Source organism: Drosophila montana, unplaced genomic scaffold (assembly GCF_035044405.1).
Source record: "Drosophila montana isolate Dmon_TW-CO22-7 unplaced genomic scaffold, ASM3504440v1 contig_1571_1, whole genome shotgun sequence".
Classification (NCBI taxonomy): domain Eukaryota; kingdom Metazoa; phylum Arthropoda; class Insecta; order Diptera; family Drosophilidae; genus Drosophila; species Drosophila montana.
The window spans coordinates 2,833-16,845 of NW_026996509.1; the positions used below are offsets into that span (position 1 = coordinate 2,833).

The 14,013-nt window shown below is 35.4% G+C and overlaps 1 protein-coding gene across 5 annotated transcripts in view; it reads left to right on the top strand.

Moving 5' to 3' along the window:
- The first annotated feature begins 4,517 nt into the window (after positions 1–4,517).
- LOC135439720 (homeobox protein Nkx-2.4) overlaps positions 4,518–14,013 on the top strand; it is a 118,980-nt gene continuing 109,484 nt past the window's right edge. For 2 of the 5 annotated variants that reach the window (XM_064698507.1, XM_064698515.1), the window contains exons 1-2: positions 4,520–4,865; positions 10,027–10,488. In XM_064698507.1, coding sequence (XP_064554577.1) covers positions 10,070–10,488 — 419 coding nt within the window. In that variant the 5' untranslated portion in view covers positions 4,520–4,865; positions 10,027–10,069. Of the gene's footprint in view, positions 4,866–10,026; positions 10,489–14,013 lie in introns of all 5 variants that reach the window. The other 3 variants (XM_064698498.1, XM_064698523.1, XM_064698489.1) reach the window with 3 other exon arrangements.

The window sequence follows — 14,013 nt, forward strand, 5'->3', positions numbered from 1 at the left end:
GATATAAGGCACAAAAATAACAAAATTCAAAACACAAAAGGTAAAAAAGCAGTCAAAACTAAAAATAGGCAAATATTGCGCTGTCAATTAATTCTTTGCAAAATTAAAACAATTACTGTATATATAACTAAATCTAGGAAACTATAGCTATGGTGGTTCTAATATTTGGTATATTGGCCATTAGCATCCATTACAGCCCGCAGACGACGAGACATAGACTAAATAAGGTTATGCAGGTCATATATTTGGGGTATTTTTATCCATTCTTCTTGAATGGCCTTAATGAGATCGTTTTTGTTTGTTGGGCTCCGTTTCCCCACGCGCTTCTTTAAGAAAGCCCACAAATTTTCAATTGGGCTTAAGTCAGGACTCTGGGCAGGGGTATCAATGACTTTGCTGCAATTGTACAGCAGCCAAGTCCTGACCCGTTTGGGGTCGTTGTCCTGATAAAGCTTGTACCTCTGTTTGTTGGGATTTTGGGGATCTATAAAACCAAACTTTATTGCGCTCCTTGACAATTCATTCTTTAGAATATCCAAGTAAAGCTCCTTCGTCATAATATCATTGAAAATGCGCAGCTCACCAACACCTTTCGACGATATGCAGCCCCACACCATTACAGAGAGTTTGCCAAACTTTACTGTTGGTATTATATTTTTCTTTTCTAGAGCTGTATTGGGCTTTCTCCAAACTTTACTGGGTCCGTCATGATAATATAAAATTATTTTTGACATTGGCAATAGAAAAATAAAGCCGTCTTTGAATATTTACTGCAGATAGTAATGGCTTCTTTCTAGCTATTTGCGAGGAGTATTTATGCATTTTTAAAACTTTACGAACTGTCTCGTGGCTCACTGTCTTCTTGCTGTCATTTTTTAGGTCAAATGCCAACTGTCTGAGGCTAGTTTGAGGATTATTGTTGATCTGTTTTAAAATTTTTGAATGATCGCGTCTAGTGAGCTTTGCTGGTCTGCCTCCGGAGTGCTTTAATTCAAACCTATTTTCTTTTTCGGCTCGGTTAATGATATTATAAATAGTTCTTAACTTAATTGAGAACATTTCTGCCAATTCCTTAGCTGATTTCCCCTTGTGGTAGTGGAAATAAACTAATTGAATTAACTCGTTGACCAGGCATTGCAAAAAGCTCTAAATTAGGTAATATTTGAACTGTTTAAAACGCAGAATCGTTTAGAAGGAACTCGCACAATCATAGCAAAGACTCACTCATTCAATTTTCTTCGAATTGGAAGTACCGTTAGGTAGCTTGGGCTCTAAATCGAATTGTGTTTGCATTTTGCAAAGAATTAATTGACAGCGCAATTTTTGACTTTGTTTAGTTTTGACTGTTTTTTTACCTCTTGTGTGTTGAATTTTGTTATTTTTGTGCCTTATATCTAAGAAGAATACTTAGAATAATAACTATATGCAAAAAAAAGTTTAGAAAAAATAGTTTAAGTCGGTAAAATATAAGCTTAAAAATTAATTTGTGTGATGTTTTTCATTTTGCAAACAATTACTTGACAAACTGTAAGAACTTAAAACGTATTGTATGAATGTGTGTTTTTTAGCGTCTGATCGGTTTTTAACTTATTTTTAATGATCTTTGAGAGAATTTATTTTATACGTGCCACGGGCAAGGACGGTTAACACCCGCTAGTGTATATATATTTATATTTAATCAGATCAAAAGCCAAGACGATATAACCATATTCGTCCGTCCGTGTTACTATTTCTATGAAAACTGGTATTTAAGTTATAGTCATGAAATTTAGTAAATGCCAATCTTTTTGATACAGAAAGTACTCACGTGGGAATCAGACGGATCATCACTCTATATCATATAGCTGACAGACTTAACTTTTGAAAACCCTTTTGTTTTGTTATGATAGATTAATGAATCTCTGCATAAAGTCGTGCACCTTACAAATGATTAAAATTTCATGAACATCAGCCGAATTATTAAGATTTTATATGAAAAACTATGGCATATTCGCAGTATGGCATAAAGCCATACTGATAAGCTTTTGTGAGATTTAAAGTATTCCTTCGTCGTATTCATCTGTTACGTTGGCAGGTTTGGGACTCTTTAAAACATGAATCCATTGAATGTTCATATTGATGGTTTTGTTTTAAATCTCTATAATAGACAAAATACGAATTCGCCGCCTCTATACAGTACATATACAAGTCAGTACCAATAGATGCGACAGAGCTGCGCCCGCACCTACTACTGAGAATTTAATAGTGAATTATCTTCACTCAGTAGTGAGTGGGGAAATTTCAACGGCATTACTGCAACATAGTCGTTCCAGTCTATCAGAAACCCGTGCGTCGCATCCTTGTAAAGCACTGCCGATCGATCATCGCTGGAGTAACCAAATTTAACATTTATCTTCAAGAATATTAAATTCAGAAAAAGTGTGTTTCATTTAATAGGAACCGCCACAAACCCTTCTCCACCATATAGCCATAAATTAAAGAAGTAAATCAATTAGAACTGCTCACTAATTACATCAAAATTTTAATGATATTTTATTTTAGAGAATAGACGAATATTCTATAACACAATAAGACCTACTGCTGAAAATTTTCTTGGCTGTACTGTATAAGGTGTTGGCAAGTAGTGCGGTTGAAGGACAGACGGACATAGCTAGATCGACTCGGCTGTTGATGCTGATCAAGAATATATATACTTTATGGGGTCGGAGAAGCATCCTTCTGCCTGTTACATAAATTTGCTCAAATACATTATATCGTTTTACATATTTTCAATGGATTCAGGGTATAAAAAGAGAGAGTAGAAGTGAAATAGATATAGAGAGAGTAGAAGTGAAATAGATATCTCTCTTAAAAATATGATTGGTATTTAAAAATAAAAAGTTAGTTTTGTCCTTCTTCGCCTGGGATTGGCCGTGTAGCTGTACATTTTTTCGGTGCGCGGTTGTGCGTGTTCGAAGAAGTTATGAGTGTTCGCGTTCGACAATTTCGTAAAATCCGGGCTCGTGCCATCTCTAGTTTAAAGTTTTTATGTCGGACATTATCGACAAAGTACATATGCAAATAAATATTATTTCCCTTTAGAGGGTATTGTAATTTTGTAATTAATTTGCTATGGCATAGAAGACATCTCCGACCCGTTTAATTATATATATTTTTGATCAGTATCAACATCCGCTTTTCATTTTGTCTGTTAATATGCGAACTGTCAGGATTATGGCTATAGTTCTGAAACTTTGCATAGGTCTTTCTTTTGCAGACAGTACATGTAGCGGAACCGACCGGATCATGCAGATGTCAAAGGAATGATTGGTCGAAAATACTCTGCTCCTAACATACGATCCAAATCTATATCATATAGCCCTATAAGAAAAATCAATTGAAAACGAGATTTTGTGGTGCAAAAAGTTATTTCATCATTACTCTTCTCATATATTTGCAAAACCATAAGCTAAATTCCCACAAGGGTATTTTATATTCAGCATCTGAAGCCGAGGCGATCTCTATATGCGTCAATCTCAGAATCTATAAATGACACGAGAGTACGAGCATTAAAGCATTAAAGAGTTTCCTAGTCAGGACTTCTTGACTAGAGTACCAACTATTTGCTAAAAAGAAGACCTTTTATTAATTACTATTACTTTTATTATTATTTTTATTAAAATTATCAATATTTGTATTATTATATTTATTATTGTAATTATTAATATTATTATATTATATATACCATATAATAGTTAGAATCCATCAACCTAAATTTTTCAATATCCTTCGGCTCAACGCAGGACTGAGTCACTGGTAAAACATCCACCGAAAACTGTTACTTATTTAATATCTTAAAGTTATTGTAGCTAAAAGAGTTTCAATACGATATTTGACTGATTTAAATTTGATAAAGATACTCCACTTTTATCAATTCCATTATATAAAAGCAGTCCACATAGACTCGTCAAAAGTTTTTACACGATTTTGAGTTGGTACTTCTGAAAAGTGCGTGGAAGCATTGTTGCGTTGTGTGAAAATACAAGCTTAGCCAAGCAATGATATTTTTATACACAATAGTAAGGGAAATTTAACAATTTAAAAATGCATTTAACATTCCTGAACTAATTTCAAAAATGCGACCTCAAGTCCCATGAGGGTTGAAACAAAGTCATTTCCTATTGGTGAACTAAGTGAAAAGAGTGAAGCAGCAAAGAATATTTGTACATAATGATATCGTTCTCTTTTTAACCCATATGATTGCCTTTCACGTTCTATAGAGTGAGTGAAACAAGTATATTTAAGAGTAGGCAAGCATTATTTAAGCGGTCTAAAGCCAGTTAGCTCTGAATTCCAATGCCAGCCCATCGTTGTTGTCTCTGCTCTCTTATTGGTTAGTTTCATTAAAATGAATAGGCAATATTTTGATGTTTGTTTTGTTCAACGAAGTATGTAGCCAGTACCAACAGTGCAGAGTTATCGCTAATAGGAAAAACTTATTCGAGGGCTATCCAGAAGCCATCTGAGGAGTACTCGTCAGTACTGTTCAGACCTCTTATTTCATTTGACGGAATCGTGTCGAGTGGATATTCATAATAAATTCACTGACGTGGGCTTATGTCTTTAATTTTACATACTATACATATATTGTGCAGCAGAAACAAAAAATTTGTGTTACATACTCTAGTGCTTTGTTAAAAGAAGATAATGACCGTAAACAATTGCTTAGAGCTTAGCCAATGCTGGTGCTAAAATTATTGTATACCAAACATAGCTGATTATAGCATCACATTAGTTTATATAATTTATAAATTAGAATAACAGTGATATTAAAAAATGTCTTCGCGGAAGATTCAAAGTTAAAAAGTGCGCTAATAATGAATAAAGTATGAAGAAATATTAGCTGAAAATTTTAAAGTATTAATAGATTGAAATTTTAATTTTTCTTTATTATACGCTGATCTTATTGAAAATATGTAAATATGCTATAATGGTTTTTAGAAAATGTATGTAACAGGCAAAGGAAGCATTTCCAGCCCCAAAAAGTGTCTATATTCTTGGCCAATAACCGAGTCGCTCTAGCCATGTCCGACTGTCCGTATGTATGAACGCAACATTCTTAAAATCTATTAGAGCTAAAGATTTGACATTTTTAACGTAGGGGCTCTAGTACCCGCGCAGTACGATTTTTTTTTCAATTATCGATAGTTTACCCCGTTTCCAAGCAATCGATATTAAAAAACTGTTTTTTGGGCGTATCTCATAGATTTAAAAAAGCTAGAGCCAGCAAATTTAATATGTAGCTTCCAGTATAGTTTTTGCAGAGCATGTATATATCGTTTATTAGATATGTATCCGTCAAAAGCATCAACAACAACAACAGTCGAGCTTATATGTCTGAGTTAAAATAGACATGTTAAAATAGACATGTCCGGCTATGCAAACTTATCTCTCAATTTTAAAGCTGTCGTTTTTAAACCTTGCATTAGTTCGTCTTTCTGTTGGAGGCAGTACATATGTATGTCGGAGTCGGCTGGATCGGCCACTATGCAATATAGCTGCTACAGAAACGATCGGTCGTAAATTCAGTGGTTCGATGAAAAATTTCCTTCTTTATCAAGATATCTATTTCAACCTCGGCATATATTAGTTTCAGTGTATTCCGTATGTATCTATATATATATGTATCTTATTAACATCCGAACACGATCGCTCAAAAAGTAGGTTCTTGTAAGAAAACTTTTTTGGCTAGCGGGATATCTTGACCAACCCCAGCAATTACTTTTTACAATATGCTTCTTTTAGATGGCAAAAATCTAATTTCTATCTCACTACTATATTATATAGCTCTATAGGAGGAATTGGTCGAAAAATTGTTATTTGTTATTATTATTATAATTTGGTTAAATATTCTGTTTTCGAAGATATTTTCATCAAACTAAGCACTTACGATCTTCACTATTCTGAAATATATGCACAACTGTAAGGCAAATGTCTACAATGATATTAAATATTCGCCGTCCTTACGTTCTCGTTATAATATATAATAAATTATAAAATGTACGAATATATATTACAGTTGTTATTTAGGAAAGAATGCTCAATAGTGTTTATCGGAAGAAATATACTCACGCTGATAAAAGTTGCTAAACAAGAGTAACAGAAGATAAGCTGTTAATAAATGAATTTTAACACAAAAAAAAAAACGGAAGAAGTAGAAGTAAAACCACCACCTAAATCTAGCAGCTTGGGGATATTTAATTATAAACTAAGGCAAGACCAAGTATATGGTAAAGCAAATTCGGAAAATGTATTTTAGCAAAAAGTAAATATTAATATATATTTGTCCATGTGTCGTCTGAGCGCTACGGTTTTAGAGGCTATAACAGCGTAAATCGCCATAGGAAAGACATAAAAATAATATTGATAAGTTATAGCATAATAATGATGTGATGATTGGAGAGTTTGTTTCAGCATATGTTATCGTATGATAATATATTTTATAGGTCGATGTGAACCTTTTTGGACTTAGTTATTGATTAGTTTTTTTTTTGTATTTTCGGGGCTACAAAAACCGACGACCTATGTCGAGTGTTACCATAATGGATTGAACTGCGGGTGACTAATTTGCGGAAGATCATACAGAAACTCATTAATCATATATACACATGCCTTACAGAAACGAAGTGGTCTACTTAAGTGTGTTTCAGATATCGCGACAAAATACTAATACATTCTGCAAGAGTAAAGCCTAAACGCATTGAATATGAGTAAACAAGTAAGAGGCTCTATATCCTCGATAGGTCTCAAGCTCGTGACGGAACGCACTACTTGCCGCCGCCACTACTCAACAGCCACACCAAGAATTCAGTCTTAATGAGAAAACAACGAATTAAAATAGCAGCACAGAAAACTATACAATCGCAATTGCAATGCTGTTGATGGTATTTAAAGCAGACGCGCATGAATGTGTGTGTGCGCATGTATGTAGAAATTCTTGCAATTTTCTCTAGCTACCGCAAACACGAGGCCATCCAAAACACGTTTTCATTGTGTTTCTTAACTGATCTTGATAAAATTTTAAGTAGAGCTTATTGTGCAGAATCAAATGTATTTGATTTAATGCCACGTAGTGGCTTTTAACCATTTTCTATGGATTCATGGTATAAAAAAATAGGTCATGGTATAAATACACGGATGAAGATCGATCAACAAACATAAAAGTTATTCAACAATAAATAGTGTGTCGCAGGTAGAAGCAGCAGCGAAATTCATATTGGGTTATAGTTTAAGATTTCAAGAATTCGAAGCGAAGCGCTATAAGTCAAAACATATGATTGGCTGTAGTGTTTTTGTAGGCGACCACTGTTGACTGCAACGTTCTTGCTTGTCCATTAAATAAGTTATCAAATAGTGTATTGTTTTGGTCTAATGCCTGAGTTAGCGTTTGCTTGTATATATTGTACTTGTGCGAAACATCAGTTGATGTAATCGCTGTTGTTTTGCATACCCTGAACCCATTGAAAATGGGGAAATGTAATGTTTAGAAATGAATGTAACAGGCAGAAGAATGTACCTCCGACCCCATGAAGTATATATATTCTTGATCAGCATCAACAGCCGAGTCGATCTAGCTATGTCCACCTGTCTGCCCGTCTCTCCGTCCGTCTGCATGTCCGACAGTATGTCTGAATACGTCGATCTCAGAACCAATACGCGGGAGACTTGATTTGTAAAGAAGGTTCTACTTGTGCCCGCGCAGTACGAATTTATTTCTGATAATCAATAATTTGACCAGTTTTCAAGCAATCGATGAAAATCGATATTGAAATCCCGTTTTTAGAGCAAATCTCCTAGATTTCAAGAGCTAGAGTCACCAAAGTCATGTAGCTTTTAGACTGGTATATACAGGTCAAGTATCTTTCATTTATTGCAATAAGAACCCCGGTACAACCCAATAATTATAAATCAAATAACTAAATCAATTAAAACTACCCACTGATTAAAAGCCACAATTTTTAATAAATTGGCCTTTTGAGAATAAACGAAAATTATATGCCACAAAAAAAATGTACTGCTGAAAAGTTATTAAAAAACAAGTAAGAGGCTCTAGTCGGGAGCTCCCGACTAGGGAATACCCGAAACCCTCTTCTACCAACACAAAATTCAGCTCGCGCTACGCGCTCGTTTACTTCAGCAGTAAAAAAAATACATTAAAAAAAAATCTGTTTCCTCGCTAGGTCTCGAACTCGTGACAGGCTCGTACTTGCCGCCGCCTCTACTCAACAGCCACACCTAGAATTCAGTCTTAATCAGAAAAAAACCGATTAAAATAGCAGCATAGAAAACAATACAACCGCAATTACATCTTATTGTGCAATAGAATATTTGTGTATTCTTAAAAAACAAATTATGTCTTTAATTGGTGGGCAGTACAAGTTGGCTTATTATCTTGAATTATAGCTTTGTGGTGGTAGCGGGGAGGTGGCGATAGGTATAAAATGAAAGATACCTTATGTATATATATACTATTCTAGAAGCTACATGTCAAGTTTGGTGACTCTAGCTCCAATTATTTACCAATATTGGTCAAAAAACAGGATTTCGATATCGATTACTTGGAAACAGGGCAAGCTATTGAACATCGGAAGCAAACTCGATTTTCATTTTTCATTTTCATTTCATTTTTCATTCATTTTTCATTTTTATTTATTACTACTAAATCAAACGAGTGCGTACCGGGATCTGCATTTGGTGTTGGAAGAAGAGGGTTCAGGGTATCCCCTAGTCGGGAGCTCCCGACTAGAACCTCTTACTTGTTCTTTATAAATTTATTTGTATTACTCCTAAAGCAAACGAGCTTGTAGCGCGAGATGCATTTGGTGTTCCTAGAAGAGGGTTCATGGTATCGCAATTCGGGAACTCCCGACTAGATCATCTGTTTGTCCTGTCTGATCAACGCTCAGTCCAAGCCGTAACAGCTAGGAAGCTGAGTATTCACTGCAGTAACCTTATGTGATGGGATGCACACTAAAACGCGGTGTTAGATTTTCATTCGAGTTTTAAGTTTATTCGGAACAGCCTTAAACTTATTTTCAATGCTCTTTAGCGATTCTAACCAGTGTGGCAATTTGGTGGGAAGCGGTCGTATAGAAAGACTTTTGTTTAGCATCCGATCGGCTTCAAATTCACGCTTCACACATTTCAAAATATTTACAATTTTTTCAAAATTCCCCAAATAAAATATGTGGTTCAACGTTTGAATGGGCGAAATTTCGTAAATAAGCTCATCACAAAAGATCTTGAAAAAATTTGTTTTTGACGTGTTCCACACTTTTTGGAAATTCCACCCCTACTTGGCGGAAAATAGAGGTCAAAGGTTGAAAGAGGAAGTTTTAAATTTCATTCGATCAGTTTCAAAATTATCTTTATAGCTCAACATGAAAACCTGTTAAGTAGCAATTTTGTAAATACTGTATGCCACTTTTGTGTTGACCATTCGATTGCCTTTTAATGCACTTAGCATATTTCTTGCAATATCCACCCTTTGCAATGTAAGCTTATTTTCCGTCCTTAAACTTTGGAGCAAAATACTGAACCGGGTAAGGCGGGGAAGTATAATCTAGCATTGAATATATAGAACAAATTTCAAATATAATGGAGCTACAGCTCGGCGCAATGTACAGGATATCTCCTAGTCGGGCACTCCCAATTAAACCGATTATTGATTTTTTGGAAACATAGTGGGTTATCGATTATTTGTAATCAACTTGATCTGTGCATGACTTAAGAAAACCTACTTGGAAATTTCTAATCTCTTGCTTATGTAGTCTCTGAGATCGGAAAAAAAGACATATCAAGCATATGTTTTATATGGTCGGAGATATTGGCCTGTTACATAAAATTGCACAAGCCCATAATTCTATTTAATCATTTCAATGGGTACTGGGTAAAATGGCTGAGCTCAACGGACATAGTCCTTTTATGTCGTTTTATTCGTTTTATGTAATCAAAACAATTGTGTTTGTTTATTCTTTATATTTGTAGATTCAACAAATTCGAAAGTAACGTTAAGAGTAAAATTTTTCGTATGTCAGCATCAAATTTAACTAAAACATCATTTAATGAACGACGGTGCTTTCGAGCAAAACCTGATGAAGAGGAATCTAGTTTGGGTAATGAAGCAGATTTGGTTATGAGTTTATCTCAAAAAGACATACTTATACCAACAGCGGCTTCTCAGCAGCAGCAATTGGAACCACTCTTAAAACATAATACAAACGATACATCGACACAGAACTCGGTTTCTGCGGCAGCCGCTGTCGCGGTTGCACATCACCACCATAGTCTGTCTAGTATTCAACATCTTCAGAACTTGCATACCCAGCATCACAGTACTATATTCAACAATAACCACTCAACTCCGTTTAGTGTGACTGATATTCTAAGTCCAATAGAGGAATCATACCGCAAACTGGAAATAAACGGTAACCCGCCATCTCCATTTCGGTAAGTTTATTATTAAACAAGTAAGAGGCCCTAGTCGGGAGTTCCCGATACCCTGAACCCTCTTCTACCAACACCAAATGCAGATCGCGCCACTCACTCGATTACTTTAGCAGTAATAAAAATAATACAATAATAAAAAAAATCAATAGTTTCCTCGATAGGGTTCAAACTCGCAACAGACCACACCATTTGGCGCCGCCTCTGCTCAACAGCCACACAATTAGTTGATTCTTAATGAGGAAAAAACGAATTAAAAAAGCAGCACAGAAAACAATACAATCGCAATTGGAATGCTGTTTATAGAATTCAAAGCAGACGCGCATGAATGTGTATGTGTACATGTATACAGAAATTCTCGCCATTTGCGCCAGCTGCCCCAAGCTCGTGGTCAGCCAAAACACGATTTCTTTAATAACTTATGTGTTTCTTAACCGATCTTAATTAAATTTTTAACAGTAGATCTTATTGTGCTATCTTATTGTGCTATAGAATAAATTGTGGGTTATATTGGTGGACAATATAAATTGAGCGGGGAGGTGGTGTTAGCTATAAAATGAAAGATACTTGATATATACATATATACTAGTCTAGAAGCTACATGTTAAGTTTGGTGACTCTAGCTCTTACTATTTACTAATTATGCTCAAAAAACTGGATTTTTATTTTATCGGTTACTTGGAAACGGGACAAGTTATCGAATATCGGAAACAAACTCATACTGCGCGGGAACTAGGAGGACCCACATTTCATGTCTGTAGCTCTTATAGGTTCTAAATCCTTGCGTTCATACATACGAACAGACGGACATGGCTAGAGCGACTCGTCTTGTGATGATGATCAGAAATATATATACTTTATGGGGTCGTAGATGCTTCCTTCTGCCTGTTACATACATTTGCACAGATACATTATACCCTTTTTACCCATTTTCAATGGGTTCAGGGTATGCAAATAATTTATTACTGCTAAATACTAATTTAAAGAGAATTTTCCCAGGTATAGGGTGTATGTATTGTTACCATTCATTCCCAGTTTCTGTGCCAACAAGACACTGGTTTTTACGACATATAGCTTGATAAATAGACTTGTTGCAGGCAATGTAAAGAATCTGTCTATTAGCAAAGTCAACGCTTATCAGCAAGCTGATAGCTCGGAAGCTGATGTTACTTCACGCCTAGAAACTAAGTCAGGAATAACCATAACTAGCAAATACTGTGAACCTTCTTTCAAAACCAGAAGCCGCTCGAGCTACGCGCTCGGTTGCTTAAGGTTAAGCGTAGATATATACTGGATCTGCATATACATTTCGAGAAGCTACGTGTCAAGTTTGGTGACTCTAGCTCCTAAAACCTATGAGATATGCTCAAAAAACAAGATTCAAAATCTATTTTCATCGAACCATGAAAACGGGCTAAGTTATCGATGACTTTTATTCAACACGTACTACTTGTGCACAAAGACGACCCACGGTCGGCAAACGGGTATATAGGGTATTCAGTGTTGGAAAATTAATACCATTTTAGAAGTTCACCCTTTGGAAAGCAAATGTGGAAAACCTTAATTGTACGTGAACCCACTGAAAATTAGTTGAAAGGCTATAATGGATTCAGAACACATAGGAGCGAGGGATATAATATTTAGTATGTGTGTCCTCTTAGTTTCCGCGTTTTACGAGCTAGATTCACTTTATTATACCCTGAACCCATTAAAAATGGGTAAAAAGGGTATAATGTATTTGTGCAAATGTATGTTTAATAACAGGCAGAAAGAAGCATTGCCGACCGCTTAAAGTATATATATTCTTGATCAGCATCAATAGCCGAGTCGATCTAGCCTTGTCCGTCTGTGTATCCGTCCGTCTGTCCGCATGTATGAACGCGAAGAACTCAGAAGCTATAAGAGCTAGAGACTGAAATTTTAGCTGCAGGTCCTCTCAGTCCATGCGCAGCACGAGTTTGTTACCGATATTCGATAACTTGCCCCGTTTCCAAGTAATCGATAAGAATCGATATCGAAATCCCGTTTTATGAGCAATTTTGTTAAAAAGAGTCACCAAACTTGACATGTGGCTTCTAGAATAGTCTATATATATATTAATTATCTTTCATTTTATAGCTATCACCACCTCCCCGCTACTAACTCATAGCTATAAATCATGCAAGTGTACCTGTTTATGCTGCCCACCAATAAAGGCCACAATTTAAATGCAATTGTCAATTTAAGAATACACGAATATTTTATAGTACAATAAGATCTACTGCTGAAAATTTCATTAAGATCGGTTAAGAAACACAAAAGTTGTGTGTTTGGTTTGCCAACGTGTTTGCGGCAGCTAGCGCAAATTCCAAGAATTTTTGTATGCATGTACACGCACACATTCATGCGCGTCTGCTTTGAATTCTATCAACAGCATTGCAATTGCGATTGTAATGCTTTCTGTGCTGCTATTTTACTTCGTTATTTTCTCAATAAGACTCAATTATTGGTGTGGCTGGTGAGTAGAGGTGGCGCAAGTAGTGCGGATTGTTGCAAGTTCGAACCCTACCGAAGAAACTGTTTTTTTTTTTTGCTGTTTTTGCTTTTGAGTAGAAGCGAGCGAGCCCTGCCAAGGCCTCTTTTTTTTCATTTTTCTATAATACTACTAAAGCAAACGAGCGCATAGCGCGAGCTGCATTTGATGTTGGAATAAGAGGGTTCAGGGAATCCCCAAGTCCGGAGCTCCCGACTATAACCTCTTACTTGTTTATATTTATTTATTCAATTTATTTATATTATTTGTAAATAGCTCGTCCCGGTTTCATGAAATCGATAAAAGTCGATATAAATTTACCAAATTAGGCATGTGACTCATCATATGGTATCATAGATTGCGTATACTTCATTTTAGAAAAACCAATCCTCAATCAAATAGTAAGATTAACTGCAGAAAGTTTTCTATGAAAAGAATTACAATTGTGATTGTATTGTATGTGGGCTGCAATTTTAAACTCTAATAACCTAGCTTGTTGATGGTGTGGAGCTCAAACTTCGGAGAGAGGATTATTATTTTCCTTTAATAATTTTAATACCCTTAATCCATTGAACATGTAGAAAAATGGTATAATGATTTTGTGAAATGTATGTAACAGGCAGAAGGAAGGATGTCCGACCCTATAAAGTATATAATATAATATATAAAATAATAATATAATCAGACGAGTCGTTCTAGCCATGTCCGTCTGCCCGTATGTATGAATGCATCGAATTTAAAACCGTTAAAAACTAGACTTGAATCTTGAGAAACTAGTGCCCGCGCAGTAAGAGTTTGTTTCCGATGTTAAGAATTTCTTGTAAATAAACATACATGCGCGTCTATATGTAATTATATAAATTAAAATAAATAAATAAAATTATATAAACTGCATTGAAATTGCGATTGTATTGTATTCTGTTTTGTGGGAATGTGCTGTTATTATACCCTTGCAGAGGGTATTACAATTTTGTCGTGAAATATGTAATGTAAAGGAGACATCTCCGACCATGTAA